Source organism: Vipera ursinii (assembly GCF_947247035.1).
Source record: "Vipera ursinii genome assembly, chromosome: 2".
In the NCBI taxonomy this organism is placed as follows: domain Eukaryota; kingdom Metazoa; phylum Chordata; class Lepidosauria; order Squamata; family Viperidae; genus Vipera; species Vipera ursinii.
The window spans coordinates 17,390,331-17,406,724 of NC_139513.1; the positions used below are offsets into that span (position 1 = coordinate 17,390,331).

Below are 16,394 nucleotides of genomic sequence, written 5' to 3' on the forward strand. Positions count from 1 at the left end.
GGGTTGTAATCTGAGTAAAACTATCTTTGATTTGTCGTTTTTCAGATGGGGACAGGAAAAATGTGGGGTCTGGAAAGGGAGCAAAGGAGACCTAGGAGAGCTACAAAGAACAGGGAATGCTTGGCCAGAATGGCTCAGGCAGCAAAGGGGACACGGTGAAACTCCTCACTGCAAAATAGCTGCAGGCACCAGGATTCATACCTGCAAAGTCCTTCTGGGCCTATCAAGATGAGTTGGACAGAGGATCCTCTTCTTCTGCTGCACCTCGCCCTGGATGCTACATGCCTTCCTCCTGGCACCGATGGCCAGTGAGCGTCTGTATTTAAATCAGCCTGCCCTTGCTGGCCCTGTTAGGTCCATGCTGGCACAAGGAAGAGCGGGTGGAAAAGCTGCACGTTGGAACTTAGGAGCTGTACGTTGGGGGCCCCTTACTGGGAATCTCCTGGCAGTCTTTTATCAGAGGACCTAAACTGAAAACAATGATTTTCAAAGTCCTTTGGATGTTAAATGGTAGATCTTTTTAAATTGTAAATTCAAAAGTCAAAGAAGAAAAGCATAATTCTTGCACAAAACATACAAATTGCTACTCTGAGAAGTCTACTTAGTTACCATATGGCACTGGAGGGTCTTTTTGTTGTTTAGGTTCTTCCTGAAATTTAGTCACACGGTCTTGATAAACCAGTATTTAAATTGATTATGGGCTATCAAATCAGTGTTATGGGCTATCAAATCAATATAATCTGTCGTCCACCTTGTTTTTCATGGCGTCTAAAGATGAACATTTAGAGACATGAAAAAACAAAGGGATTGGTGCTAGCTGCCTTAAGCTGAGATCTTCAGTCATCTAGCCTCACTTCTGCTCTTTCCATCTGGCTAGTAAACTCTTGGGAAGATATTTTAAGAGGAGAAAAAGAGTCAGAAAGGAGCTACACTCACAAAGCTCTTGGCTTTTAAGGAAACAGTTGGGGGCTGGCTGAAAAACGGCCACCCCAAACTCCAAACTGACTTTTTTCAGCCAACTCTTAGCAAAAGTGCTCCTCTGCAATGGTGTGGAAGCTATTTATGGTATGGGAAAGTGAAAGTTAATTCAGACTTTAAAAATCATTATCTTAGATCAGGGGTGTCAAACTGCGTCGCAACAAAACCACGCCCACCCCATTGTCGGCAATGGGGAAAAAGCTCCAATACGTCACGTGACGTCGTGAGTTTGACATGTCTGTCTTGGATATTCCATTTTGAGAGTATGGAACAGATATAAATGAAGGCTGTGTCTAAAATACCTTTGTGGATTTTGACCCAAGAAGCATGCTATGAAATGAAAATGGTAAGTAAATAAAGTTAATTAATGGTGACATTCAGATTTTCTGAGGAAGATTTTGAAGCCTGAAGAAAATATTTCTTTTTCCAAAGTTTTTCTTATATACAATGATTAGATTTCAAATACAGAAAGGAATCTTTGGAATATTATAAGTATGAATTACAATGCATAAAGAATCCTCACAAGCCACTCTCTAATAAGATGATGAAAACTATTATTACTATTATTATAAATTAAATTTGCCACCTGTCTCACTACCAGTAGATGGGTGGCTTACAAAGTTAAAAGCAATTAATACAAATACATATAGCAACAAAATTACAATACCTCTGAAATAACAAAAGCAAAAATTCACGAGAATAATCAGATTAAAAATATATAATTTAGCAGGGGGGCTTCCCTCTTCCCAGCAATTCTTCACTCAAAGCCCATCAGAACAACCAGAGCTGAGTTGGGATTGGAAGTAAGCAGTTCTTGGTTTCTATTTACAAACTACATGTAATGCTTCACTAGAAAGACAGAAGCCTCCTACTATAAATGTTTAAATTTGGGCGTCTGTGTGTTGAGAACCTATTTTACTACCTTTTATTCTGAGTTCACTTCTTGTCATTTAGCAGAGGACTTAAAGTGAACATAATGATTTGATTTTCAAAGAGCTTTGGATGTTTAATAATAAATGGTAGATAATTTTATACTGTAAATTCAATCAAGAAGGATAAAGTAGAATTCCTGTGGAAAATATACATTAATATATACATTAACTCTGAGAAGTCTACTTAGTTATCATATGGTATTGGAGGGGTTTTTTTTTAGCTTGTTCCTGATGTTAGTTATATTCTTGATAAATTGATTACGAACCATGAAATCAGTATTGACTAACATAGGTAAGATTTTCTCCAAGATGTTCTTTTTATGTATTCCTGGCTACTTTCCTTCGTGACCAGAGGAAAGCTCGTCTGACCAATAACCAGGTAAGACACAGTGAATACCTTTTCGTTTATTCCAATAATCGGGGAGAGAAGCTATCAAAGCTTGGTTCTCTCCAAAGATCGAACCCAAAATATTCCCTTCTTCATACCAACACATCCCTCCTCTTTCCCCATTGGCTGAGGCACTGCGAGGTTGCACTCTTTCCATCTGCTTACACATTTCTTGCTAAGATATTAAATCATATTCACATATACAATAATAATGACAAAAATTAGACATTGAAATGGTTATTTTAAACTCTGGATATTAATGTCCCCCTTTTAGAACAACAGAATATTTTCTGTTTTTCAATTCAGCTAGCCATTTCCTCTTACAACTGGATTTTTTTTGTTTGTCGTCTTCCTTTTCCCACTCTAAGACCCAGCTAATTTTTGCCTACGTGTTTATCTTACTTTCCCCTTTTATGTTATCTTTTCCTGATTTCCAGCAATTGTACTTGTTTTTCTATAAAATTAGTTTCCATTCTATTGTAGGTTTAACTGTCTCTGAAGACTCATCATACTGATACATATTTATCAATCTCACGATTTCCAGAGGAGGAGTATTTAAACAAAGACATGGAAAAAGACGGGATCGGTGCCAGCTCCGTTAAACTGAAACCCTTGGTCCTCTGCGCTCTAGGAACCCGACAAACGATCCAGCAGGAGAAACGCTTTACGCCTACAGAAGAAGTCTCGTCCCCAGGAAGGGAGCATAGAGGAGAGGAAGCTCTCTTCTCCAGCCATCCTGACAACCTCCAGGGCGAGGCAGAGGGCGAGGCTTCCCCTCCTTCGCAGCCCCGGATCCAACCTGCCTTCCCCTCCCGTCGCCCTCCGCGATTTCCATCCCGCCTCAGTCTCTGCATCTGACGGAGGCGGCTGCACTCACGAAGCTCTCGTTTTGCAAGGAAAGGGGTCAGTGGGAAAAGGGGCTACCAGGCGCCTTCCGACGTTCAACCCCGGATCCATCCGTCCTGCGCTGGACCCAGAAGCCAAGCAGAGCCCCACCTTTCAGCGGAGGCTCCTCGACTTCCCTGCAGGGCGCAGGATCCGGGCAGGAGAAAGCGGGAGATGAAGAACGGCGACGCCGAGATCATCGGTTCTTCCCTACCCTGTGCAGGCATCGCCGTCCCAGCCTCCGCTTCCGGTGCCCTCTTTTCAGCGAGCCCCGCCCCCTTCAGAAGAAGAGCATGGGAGTAGATATAACGGGAGGCCGGCAAAGGAAGGTCCCTTTTCACTGTCTTCCTACCCGGTCCCCTCTAGAAAAATATCTATCGTTCTGTTTCGTACTTGATGCTCTTGAGTCCAGGATCGAGCAGGAAATTGGCGGGAACAATTTGCAGTTGCTGTCCTCAGGCGAATAAAGCCCAAGTGAGCGGAGACCCATTTCTGTCCTCCTGCACACCGTGGAAGGGTTTTCGGAGGTGCTGGGGAACATTGGGACTGCCTCGGGCTTCTTTTGGCTGCCCTCGAGCAGGAGACCCGATGGAGGCCGCCCTCAGCCCAGAGATCCACCGCCGGCGCTTCCGCGGTCTCGACGGCTGCCGCCAGAAGGCCGAGACGCCCCGGGAGCTTTGCAGCCGCCTGCACCGCCTGTGCCGCCAGTGGCTGCGGCCGGAGAGGAGCAGCAAAGGGGAGATGCTGGACCTGGTGGTGCTGGAGCAGCTGCTGGCCCTGCTGCCCGCGGAGATGGCGAGCTGGGTGAGGGAGTGCGGGGCCGAGAGCTGTTCGCAGGCGGTGGCCCTGGCCGAAGGCTTCCTCCTCAGCCAAGCCCAGCGGGAAGAGCCGGGAAAGGGGCAGGTGAGTTTTTTTTTTCATCCTGGGAACTTCATGGGGGGGGGGCTGGTGGAAGTATCAGAAATTTAGCCATGACTGCAATAAGACAGATTAAAAACGTGACTGCAGCCTTTTCTGGAATTCCTCATATTTGAAGAATTGATTTCTTGAGGTAAATGTTTCTGTTTCCTAATTTAACCTTTCTCTTTCATTACAGCTCTGTATCCTTTGTGATATTATCCACATATCTTATAACAATCAGTGTTTACTTTGTGATCTGCTCTTACCTGAATTTAGATAAGGGGAAGCAACTGGATTATGTGAATGGCCTCTGATAGAGAGCCCACATTTAATATGTCATAATATGTTGTATAATACCACAAGGTGGCTCAGTGGGTTAGGACACTGAGCTTCTCGATCAGAAGGTCGGCAGTTTGGTGTGTCGAATCCCGAGTGTCACGTAACAGAGTGAGCGCCTGTTACTCGTCCCAGCTTCTGCCAACCTAGCAGTTCGAAAGCACGTAAAAATGGAAGTAGAAAAATAGGGACCACTACGGTGGGAAGAGAACAGCGTTCTGTGCGCCTTTGGCGTCTAGTCACGCCACATGACCACGGAGACGTCCTCGGACAAGCACTGGCTCTTTGGCTTTGAAACGGAGATGAGCTCTGGCCCCTAGAGTTGGAAATGACTAGCACGCATGTGCGGGGGAAACTTAACCTTTATAATACCACAATAGTAAGAGAAACAAACTAATAAACACACCCTTACATTTCATGTACATAAAAACACAGTCCCTGTTCATCATTTACTCAGATTTATAAGTCAGATGCAGAGTCCCTGAAGTGTCTCTGAATTGGGTTGGAGAAGTACAGGTAGAAAAGGAAAAGGTAAGGAATGCAAATAACATGGATATGGTCCTCTGAAAGTGGATCATGAAGTAGCTTGTTCTTCTGATGTAGGAGCCGTTCACAGAGGAGATTTCAGCAGAGCTCCAGGGCAGAGGAGATCAATTCAGCTCTATTCAGGAGCTGTTTTTCAGGAAGACCCAACTCTGGCCATGTTGCCCGGTAAGCGCAGGTTTCTTCTGAGAACAGTAGCATTCCATCTCGATCAAATCATGAGCTGCGTTTAATACCAAAAGCTGAGTCCATGTGCATTTGAACACGGTGTCCACCCACATTTTGCTTTCAAGATTGTTCTGGAGATGCAAACAGACAATTCACAGGCAGGGAACTTTGTGTTAGAAATGTAATTTAATTGTAGAACGGTTTAGTATTTCTTAATGCTATTAAGAGTACTTAAAATTGTTAGAGATGAAATCTATGAATTGAAACAACAGATTAAACACACCTGAGAAGTGTTTATTTTATTAAATATTTATCGCACCCATCTTCCTTGTCATGTGTCTGTAAGTATACAAAAAAAAAGTATAGCAAATTAAGGATGAGCCAGTAAGTCAACACTAAGTGGCTGTGTCAATAAAACTGTTGTTCAAGAGATTTCAGGGACGTTACCCAAAATTTAAAATAGGTTAGGAAAGAAGTTCCTAGTGGCTGTGTCCTGTTTTCTCAGGAATTTGGTCAGCGAGGCAGATAGGTCTAGGGGATTTTCTGCCATAAACCTACTTACTGAGTTACTCCAAGCCAATGAGAAGCTTCACAGCGTTGGCTGTGTTGCATCCTACAATCTGGAAGCTGTGGTTTGTGCGGCTGCAGTTTGCTAGCCCCACGGACTATGGACAGTATGACATGAATCTGTCCTGAAAGAAAATGTCCATTTGGTCTCTTGCACATGTGTGTTTTCTGTTGTGTGCAGTAAGAGAGAACTTTCAACTGTTTCCTGGGATTGTCTGCTTTTTTCTCTTTTTAGAGCTCTAATTCCTTTATGGAAATGATTATGGACTTCACAGATGAGGAGTGGAGGCTGCTAGATTCTGGCCAGAAGGCCTTGTGCAGAGAAGTGATGCAGGAGGTTTCTAGGAATATGGCTGCTCTGGGTAAGCCAGGATGTTCATCTCTCTAAAAGGCCATGGCAGAAATATTCACCATAGAATTGAGAAATGTCCTAGATCTGTGGTGGCGAACGTATGGCATGTATGCCACAGGTGGCACGTAGAGCCTTCTGTGCAGGCACATGTGCCGTCGCCCCAATCCTAGCCCTTTAGCTGAGTTTTATAAAAACTTTTCACTTTAGGCCTCCACCATTTGAAAAAAAAAACTTCAATCAATTTCAACTTCTCACGGGAAAAAAAAGATCTTGTAAAGTTAGAATTGACTGAACTTTTTAGTCCCTCCCAGTCTGCCATTACCAGCACAGCCACGCTGACCCAATTGGCCACACCCACTCAATGGGCTGTGCCCACCCAGCATCCAATGATACATAACTAGCTTTTGTGTTGCAGTTTGGGCACTTGGTCTGTAAAAGGGTCGCCATCACTGTCCTAGATACTCCATGGAAGTGATTGAATAGATTGAGTGATCAACACCAAAGCTTTAACCTGTTTCTTAGCTGAAAACATTCTTTCTATACAATCAATAGACTATATAACAATTTGCAGCTATGATATTCTGGCTGCACAAGTGGACTCTACCAAACATGGAACGCAGATTGGCATATTTTGTGGGTGTGTGAAGAAACCTCTCAGCTTTTTAAATTGTAATCAGAATATTAATTTTCTTTTTTTCTCAACCAGATGATGTAACTCTTAGGTATCAGAAAGACACGAAAAGGTTAAAGAGAAAACACCCAGAAGATGGAGGGGAGAAGTCATCCACTTCTCTTACTGTTTGTGACTTCCTATCCCACCAAGATCAGAAAGAAATGAGAAAAGGAAAATATAGGAAAAAAGAAAACATGAATTTGAATTACATAACTATGGCAGGAACCAGACTAAAAAACACATGCATGTCTCTAGAGACTGTGGAGAATACCTCCTTCGCTCCTGCTTCACCAAAGAAACTGCATTGGAAACGCAAACCACATACCTCTGTAAAATCTTTCGTGGATTCCAGTCTGAGCAGAAAGAGGAACCTCTGCATGCAGTGTGGAAAGAGTTTCAGTAGGAAAAGAAATCTTAATGTCCACCAAAAGATCCACACCGGGGACAGACCATATAAATGCATGGAATGTGGAAAGATCTTTGCCTGGAAAGACAGTCTTGAACTTCATGAAAGGGTCCACACTGGGGACAGGCCATATAAATGCACCCAATGTGCAAAGAGTTTCATTAGGAAGAGTAATCTTATTTGCCACCAAAGGATCCACACAGGGGAGCGACCCTATAAATGCATGGAATGTGGAAAGATCTTTGCCTGGAAAGACAGTCTTAAACTTCATGAAAGGGTCCACACTGGGGAGAGGCCATATAAATGCAGCCAATGTGCAAAGAGTTTCATTAGGAAGAGTAATCTTATTTGCCACCAAAGGATCCACACAGGGCAGCGACCCTATAAATGCATGGAATGTGGAAAGACCTTTCTCCAGAAAGGTAAACTTAATGATCACGAAAGGATCCACACTGGGGAGAGGCCATATAAATGCATGGAATGTGGAAAGACATTTAGCCAGAAAGAAACTCTTAATCGTCACGCAAGGATCCATACTGGGGAGCGACCCTATAAATGCATGGAATGTGGAAAGACCTTTACCCAGAAAGGAAAACTTAATGATCACCAGACGATCCACACTGGGGAGAGACCATATAAGTGCATGGAATGTGGAAAGAGCTTCATTCGCAACAATAATCTTAATCTCCACCAAAAGATTCACACTGGGGAGCAATCATACTTATGCCTGGAATGTGGAAAGACCTTTACCCAAAAAGAATATCTCAATGCTCATAAAAGGATGCACAACCGGAAGAGACAATATAAATGCATGGAATGTGGAAAGATTTTTGCCTGGAAAGACAGTCTTAAAGTTCATGAAAGGGTCCACACTGGGGACAGGCCGTATAAATGCACCCAATGTGCAAAGAGTTTCATTAGGAAGAGTAATCTTATTTGCCACCAAAGGATCCACACAGGGGAGCGACCCTATAAATGCATGGAATGTGGAAAGACTTTTATCCAGAAAGGTAAACTTAATGATCACGAAAGGATCCACACTGGGGAGAGGCCATATAAATGCATGGAATGTGGAAAGACATTTACCCAGAAAGAAACACTTAATCGTCACGAAAGGATCCACACTGGGGAGCGACCCTATAAATGCATGGAATGTGGAAAGACCTTTACCCAGAAAGGAAGCCTGAATAATCACAAAAGGATCCACACTGGGGAGTGACTCCATAAATGCATGGAATGTGCAAAGAACTTCATTAGCAACAATATTTTTTTTAAAAAAATTATTAGTTTTTATAGGGTTAAGGAGGGGGGGTAAGGGGTGGGAATTAGGGTTAAGGTACAGGGAAGATAAAGGGACGTGGTGGTTCAGTGGGTTATGACGCTGTGCTTGTCGATCAGAAGGTCGGCAGTTTGGCGGGTCAAATCCCGAGTGCCTCATAACTGAGTGAGTGCCTGTTACTCGTCCCAGCTTCTGCCAACCTAGCAGTTTGAAAGCACGTAAAAATGCAAGTAGAAAAATAGGGACCACTACGGTGGGAAGGTAACAGCATTCTGTGCGTCTTTGGAGTCTAGTCATGCCGGCCACATGACCATGGAGACGTCCTCAGACAAGCGCTGGCTCTTTGGCTTTGAAACGGAGATCAGCACCGGCCCCTAGAGTTGGAAACGACTAGCACGCATGTGCGGGGAACCTTTACCTTTACCGGGAAGATTGGGGGTGAGGGTTGGGTTTTCCCCCAATAACATTCAATATTTGCCAAACAGTATATTGTCTGTGTACATATATATAAATAAAAATGTTAAAGCTAATAATTGAGAATAATAATAGGTATAATAAATTATCATAAAGTTTTCAATGTATAGTATTTTTCTTCCTCAAATAAATGCAGAATTACATATCACATTCCTTTCTCTAACTCGCTTATCTAGCCATTGATAAAATTTATTCCAAGTTCTATAGTAAACTGAGTGCTCTTTTTCTTTAATCTCTAAAGTTAATCTATTCATTTCTGCACAATCCAATATTTTCTTAATACTTCTTCAGTCGGTAACTTCATTTTTCCAGTATTGGGCATACATAATTCTCACTGCTGTTAATACATGTAACATTAGGTATCCGCTCTCCTTGTCATAGTTGGGACCTATCATTCTTAACAAACAATTCTGGTTTAAATTCTATTTGTTTTTTAATTATCTTCTCCAACCATAAATGTATCTTAAGCCAGAACCTTTTAGCTTTAGGACATGATCATCAGATATGATAATAAGTACCTGGTTTTTTATTACATTTCCAACACGTTTGAAGTATTTTTAAACTTTTTCGCTAATCTCAGTGGTGTCATGTGCCATCTATAAAACATTTTATACAAGTTTTCTTTATATGGTATAGCTTTGATTAATACAGGAGGATCTGGACAGACTTGAACACTGGGTGCTATCTTAACAAAATGAAATTCAATAGTGAAAAAGTAAGATTCTACATTTAGGCAACAAAAACCAAATCTACAGCTATAGTATAGGGCAGGGGTAGGCAACCTTGGCTCCTTTATGACTTGTTGACTCCAACTCCCAGGAATTCTGGGAGTTGCAAGTTCACGAGTCATAAAAGAGCCAAGGTTGCCTACTCCTGGTATAGGGGGTACCTTGCTCAATAGTAGTAACTATAAGGGGGTACCTTGCTCAATAGTAGTAACTATAAGAGGGATCTCGGAGTCCTAGTGGACAATCACTTAACTGAGGTAGCAGTGTGCTGCAGCTGCCAAAGAAGCCAACAGTCCTAGGCTGCATTAACAGATAGAATCAAGATCGCGTGAAGTATGAATACCACTTTACAATGCCTTGGTAAGGCCACACTTGGAATACTGCATCCAGTTTTTGTCGCCACAATGAAAAAAGATGTTGAGACTCTAGAAAGAGTACATAGTACAGAGAAGAGCAACAAAGATGATTAGGGGACTTAAGGGTAAAACATAAGGAACAATTGCTGGAATTGGGAATGTCTAGTTTAATGAAGAGAAGGATGAGGGGGCTGCCACAAAGAAGATAGGGAGTCAGGCTATTCTCCAAAGTGCCTGAAGGCAGGACAAGAAGCAATGGATGGAAACTGATCAAGGAGAGAAGCAACCTGGAACTAAGGAGAAACTTCCTGACAGAACAATTAATCATTGGAACAACCTGCCTCCAGAGGTGGTGAATGTTCCAACACTGGAAGTTTTTAAGAAGAGACTGGACAGCCATTTTTCCAATATTTATAATTTACAATTTCTCTGCAGGCTTCCCTGAAAGTCAGTGAGGAAGCCTGCAAGGAAGGACTCAGACCACCATCTGCTGGCTGGTTCCTGGGGGCTGGCTGAAAAACATGCATCCCAAACTCCAAACTGACTTTTTTCAGCCAACTCTTTCACGGCAAAAGTCCTCGGCAACGGTGTGGAAGCTATTTATGGTATGGGAAAGTTAAAGTTAATTCAGACTTTAAAAATCATTATCCTAGATGTTCCATTTTGAGGGTATGGAACAGATATAAATGAAGGCTGTGTCTAAAATACCTTTGTGGATTTTGACACAAGAAGCATGTTATGGAACAAAAAAGTAAGTAGAGTTAATTTATGGTGACATGTTCAGATTTTCTGAGGAAGGTTATGAAGCTTGAAGAAAAAATTTCATTTCCCAAAGGTTTTCTTATATACAATGATTAGAAAGATTTCAAATAGAGAAAGGAATCTTTAGAATATTGTAAGTATGATTTACAATATATAAGGAATTCTCACAAGCCACTCTTCAATAACAATACTATTATTATGAATTAAATTTATTTGCCACCTGTCTCACTACCAGTAGACTGGGTGGCTTACAAAGTTAAAAGCAATAAAAGAATACAAATACATATAGCAACAACATTACAATACCTCTGAAATAACAAAAGCAAAAATTCAGGACAGGAGAATAATCAAATTAAAAACACATAATTTAGCAATTCAATTTAGCAATTTAGTTTCCCTCTTCCCAGCAATTCTTCACCCAAAGCCCATCGGAATAGCCACAGGACTTTAAGTGAATACAATGATTTCATTTTCAAACAGCTTTGGATGTTTAATAGTAAATGGTAGTTTTTTATACTGTAAATTCAATACATGATGGATAAAGTAGAATTCCTGTGGAAAATATACTTTAATTGGTACTCTGAGAAGTCTACTTAGTTATCATATGGTATTGGAGGTTTTTTTTAGCTTCTTCCTGATCTTAGTTACACAGATTCTTGATAAATTGATTACAAGCCATGAAATCAGTATTAACATAGGTAAGATTTTTTCCAACATAATCTGCTCTCTCACGATTTCCAGAGACATAAAAAACGAGGGGATCGGTGCCAGCTTGGTAAAACTGAAACCCTCAGTCTTCTAGGCTGACTTCTGCTCTAGCAACCCGGCAAACGAACCAGCGGGAGAAACGCTTTACTCCCAGAGAGCAAGTCTCCAGGAAAGGAGCATAGAGGAGAGGAGCATAGAGGAGAGGAAGCTCTCTGCTCCAGCCATCCTGACAACCTCCAGGGCGAGGCAGACATAGATAAGAAAATAGAAAACTACATTGCAGGCTGCTATCCCTGCCAATTAACACGCTCAGCTCCACCTCAGAGCCCAACACACAGATGGGAGCCTACCAAAAATCCTTGGTCCAGGGTCCATTTAGATTTCGCCGGACCATTCTAGGGACAAACCTTCCTGATCGCATTAGATGGCTAATTCAAGATGGTTAGAAGTAGTCCCAGTCCACAGCATTACTACTGCTGCCACAATACAGGTACTGCGGGGGTTTTTCGCCACACACGGCCTCCCTGACATCTTAGTTACCGATAATGGTCCCGAATTTACCTCTCGTGACTTTCAGATATTCACGAGGGGCAACTCTATTAAACATATTACATCGGCTCCGTTCCACCCCTCGTCCAACGGATTGGCAGAGGTGATGGTGCAATCCACCAAAGACGCCCTCAGAAAAATAGTTAAAGGCAACTGGCATCGGCGACTTTCCCAATTCCTGCTCACCCAGCACACCACCCCATGCACCACCACGGGTAAATCTCCGGCAGAATTACGATGGGGACGTCGGCTCATCACTCGACTAGACAAGATGCACCCGGATAGATCCAACGCCGAGGCGGAGCAACCCCTACCCCCAAGATCCTTTACAATTGGACAAAACGTGTGGGCCCGTAATTACGCAGAAGGACCCAAGTGGCTACAAGGAATTGTCATCGACCAGACGGGGCCACTCTCATACTTAATAAACACAGAGCACAACGGGCACATTCGCAGACACACAGACCAATTAAGAAACCGACAGCCCCAAAACATCCCACACCCATCACAGGCCAATCTGGCAGGGCAACAACAAGAACTCGACCCCCTTCACTTCCCTGCAATCAACCAACCAAGACTGGGGGAAGGGGTACAAGAGAACGAAAGACCCCCACGTCGCTCCAGCCGGACTAGACAACCCCCAACGTACTTACAGGACTACGAATGGCAGGGCAGCAGACAGCAACGAGGGGGGAAGGACAACACCAGTTCAGGGGAGGGGTAAGGGGTGATATGTATAAATGTTAATGCTATAACGTTATTATTAGTTATGTTAAAACGGTTATGGGTTAACAGTTAAAAAGGTTGCATGAGGTAAACACGGCTGACAGGAAAACACGTGGCAATTTGACAGCTGTCAAATTGCCGCCGGCTACCGCGCAAGCGCAAAGACTGACAGCTCAGCACAAGGACTCTAGCAATCAGAAGCCGACTCAGCCGATTGGCCCAGCGACCCCAGCGGGAGAAGCCGGGTCGCTGATTGGAGGAACCAACTTCCAGCTGGCTATATAAAGAAGTCAAACCGGCTGACTTTCACCGGGTGTACCTCAATAAACAATTGTAACCGAGCCTGCTGTCTCTGCGTAATCCTTGCCATCGCAAGCCACTTCAGGGGCTACCAGGCACCTTCCGACGTCCAACCCCTGATCCGTCTGTCCTGCGCTGGACCCAGAGGCCAAGCAGAGCCCCACCTTTCAGCGGAGGCTCCCCGACTTCCATGCAGGGTGCAGGAGCAAGCAGGAGATGAAGAGAGGCGACGCCGACATCATCGGTTCTTCCTTGCCCTTTGCAGGCATCGCCGTCCCACCGTCCGCTTCCGCTGCCCTCCTTTTGGCGAACCCCGCCTCCCTCTGAAGAAGAGCAGCGGAGTACATATTCCGAGAGTCCGGAAAACAAAGCTCCCCTTTCATTCTCTTCGTACCAGGTCCCCTCTAGGAAGCACATATCTATTGTTCTGACTCCTTGAGGCACGTGAGCTCAGGAAATTGGCGGGAACGATTTGCCGTTGGTCTCCTCACGCGGATAAAGAGTGAGTGAGCGGAGACCAATTTCTCCCCTCATGGAAACCTAAAACGGGTTGCGGAGGGGCTGGGGGGACATATGGGACTACCCTGGACCTCTTTTGGCTGCCCTCGAGCAGGAGACCCAAGGGAGGACCAGAGAACTCCAGGCATGGAGGCCGCCCTCAGCCCAGAGATCCACCGCCGGTGCTTCCGCGGCATCGACGGCTGCCGCCAGGAGGCCAAGGGGCCCCGGGAGCTTTGCAGCCGCCTGCACCGCCTATGCCGCCAGTGGCTGCGGCCGGAGAGGAGCAGCAAAGGGGAGATGCTGGACCTGGTGGTGCTGGAGCAGCTGCTGGCCCTGCTGCCCGCGGAGATGGCGAGCTGGGTGAGGGAGTGCGGAGCCGAGAGCTGTTCGCAGGCGGTGGCCCTGGCCGAAGGCTTCAGCCAAACCCAGCGGGAAGAGCCAGGAAAGGGGCAGGTGAGGGGGCGGGGTTATCCTGGGAACTTCTTTCGGGGGGGCTGGTGGAAAAGATCAGAGATTTAGCCATGTCTGCAATAAGACAGATTAAAAACATAACTGCAGCCTTTTCTGGAATTCCTCACTTTTGAAGAATTGATTTCTTCTTGAGGTAAATGCTTCAGTTTCCTAAATTAACCTTTCTCTTCCTTTACACCTTTGTGTCCTTTGTGATGTTATCCATATATTTAATGATAATATGTGTTTACTTTGTCATCTGCTCTTATCTGAATCTAGATAAGGGGAAACAACTGGATTATGTGAATGGCCCCAGAAAGAGAGCCATATTTAATAAGCCCTATCATACCACAGCCCTTCATGGATTACTGCCTTGTCATGGCGAAGGGGCCTGCGTCATTCAATGAAGCTATGAGCTATGCCATGCAGGGCCACGAAAGACGGACAGGTCATAACAGAGAGTTCTGACAAAATGTGATCCACTGGAGAAGGAAATGGCAACCCACTCCAGTATCTTTGCCATGAAAATCCCATGGACAGTACCAAAAGCCAAAAAGGTATGACGGTGGAAGATGAGCCCCTCCGGTTGGAAAGCGTCCAATATGCTACTGGGGAAAAGCAGTGGGCTAGTAATAGTGCCAAAAAGAATGAAGCGACTGGGCCAAAGCCAAAAGGACGCTCAGCTGCGGATGTATCTGGTGGTGAAAGGAAAGTCCGATGCTGTAAAGATTTTTTTCTCCATAAAAACCTGGAACGTAAGATCCATGAATCATGGAAAGCTGGACATGGTCAAACGAGGTGACAAGACTGAACATCCACATCTTAGGAATCACTGAACTAAAATGGACAGGAATGGGTGAATTTAATTCAGATGACCATCAGGTATACTACTGTGGACAAGAATCCCTCAGAGGAAATGGAATAGCCTTCATAGTCAATAAAAGAGTAGGAAAAGCAACACTGGGATACAATCCCCAAAATGGAAGAATGATTTCGGTTCGAATCCAAGGCAATACATTCAATATCACAGTAGTCCAAGTGTATGCCCCAACCACCAGTGCTGAAGAGGATGAAATTGACCGGTTCTTTGAAACCCTGCAGCACCTTACAGAACTAACACCAAAAAACGATGTCCTTATCAACATGGAGGATTGGAATGCTAAAGTAGGAAGCCAAAAGATAATCAGAATAACAGGCAAGTTTGCCTTGGAGTACAAAATGAAGCACAGCACAGGCTCACAGAATTTTGTCGAGAATACGATGGTCATAGAAAACACTCTTTTCCAACAACCCAAGACACGGCTCTACATATGGACATCACCAGACAGTCAACACAGAAATCAGATTGACTATGTGCTCTGGAGCCAGAGAATGAGGTGGCTAGATGGAGTCACTGAAGTAGTAGGCGTGAGCTTAAATGGACTCCAGAAAATGATTGAGGACAGGAAGGCCTGGAGCAACATTGTCCATGGGGTTGCGATGGGTCAGACACGACTTCGCAACTAACAACAATCATGCCACAATAGTAAAAGAAATAAGCTAATTAACACACCCTTGCAGTTGCAGTTTATGTACATAAAAGCACAGCCTGCTGTTTTACCTCCCCCTTGTTCATCATTTACTCAGAAACATAATCACATGCAGAGTCCCTGAAGTGTGTCTGAATTGAGTTGGGGAAATACAGGTAGAGAAGAAAAAGGTAAGGAATGCAAACGAACATGGATATGATCTTCTGAAAGTTGATCATGATTATTCTTCTGATGCAGGAGCCATTCACACAGGAGATTTCAGCAGAGCTCCAGCGCAGAGGAAAACAGTTCAGATCTATTCAGGATCTGTTTTTCAGGAAGACCCAACTATGGCCACCTTGCCAGGTAAGTGCAGGTTTCTTCTTAGAACAGTAGCCTTCCAGCTCCATCCATTCATGAGCTGTGTTTAATACCGAAAGCTGAGTCTATGTGTACTTGAACAAAGTGTCCACCCATATTTGGCTTTCAAGATTGTTTTGCAGATGCAAATGAGACAATTCACAGGTAGGAACTCTATTAGAAATGTAATTTAATTGTAGAAAGAGTTTAATATTTCTGACTATTAAGAAGAGTGCCTACAATAGTTAGAAATGAAATCCATGAATTGAAACAATAACAGTGGGATTAAAGATACCTGAGAAATACAGCACATTAAGAATAAGCCAGTAAGTCAACACTAAGTGGCTGTAACAATACAACTGTTATTCAAGTCACTTGGGATTTCAAGGACATTGCCAAAAATTTAAAATAGGTTTTGAAAGAAGTTCATAGTGTCAGCGAGGCAGGTAGATTTAGGGGATTTTCTGCCGAAAACCACCTTGATGAGTTACTCCAGGCCATTGGGAAGCTCCCTAATGTTGGGTGTTTTACATTCTACAATGCGGAAGCAGCTAAGCCATCATAT

At 43.9% G+C, this 16,394-nt stretch overlaps 1 protein-coding gene across 1 annotated transcript; it reads left to right on the forward strand.

Annotated features, from left to right (window-relative positions):
- Positions 1–5,012: 5,012 nt before the first annotated feature.
- Positions 5,013–8,347, forward strand: LOC310636123 (uncharacterized protein; the record flags this gene model as incomplete). Its single annotated transcript, XM_083355663.1, has 3 exons — positions 5,013–5,130; positions 5,933–6,059; positions 6,756–8,347. The coding sequence occupies exons 2-3, from the start codon at positions 5,948–5,950 to the stop codon at positions 8,345–8,347; spliced, it is 1,704 nt and encodes a 567-aa protein (XP_083211789.1). The 5' UTR covers positions 5,013–5,130; positions 5,933–5,947.
- Between the last annotated feature and the right edge of the window lie 8,047 nt (positions 8,348–16,394).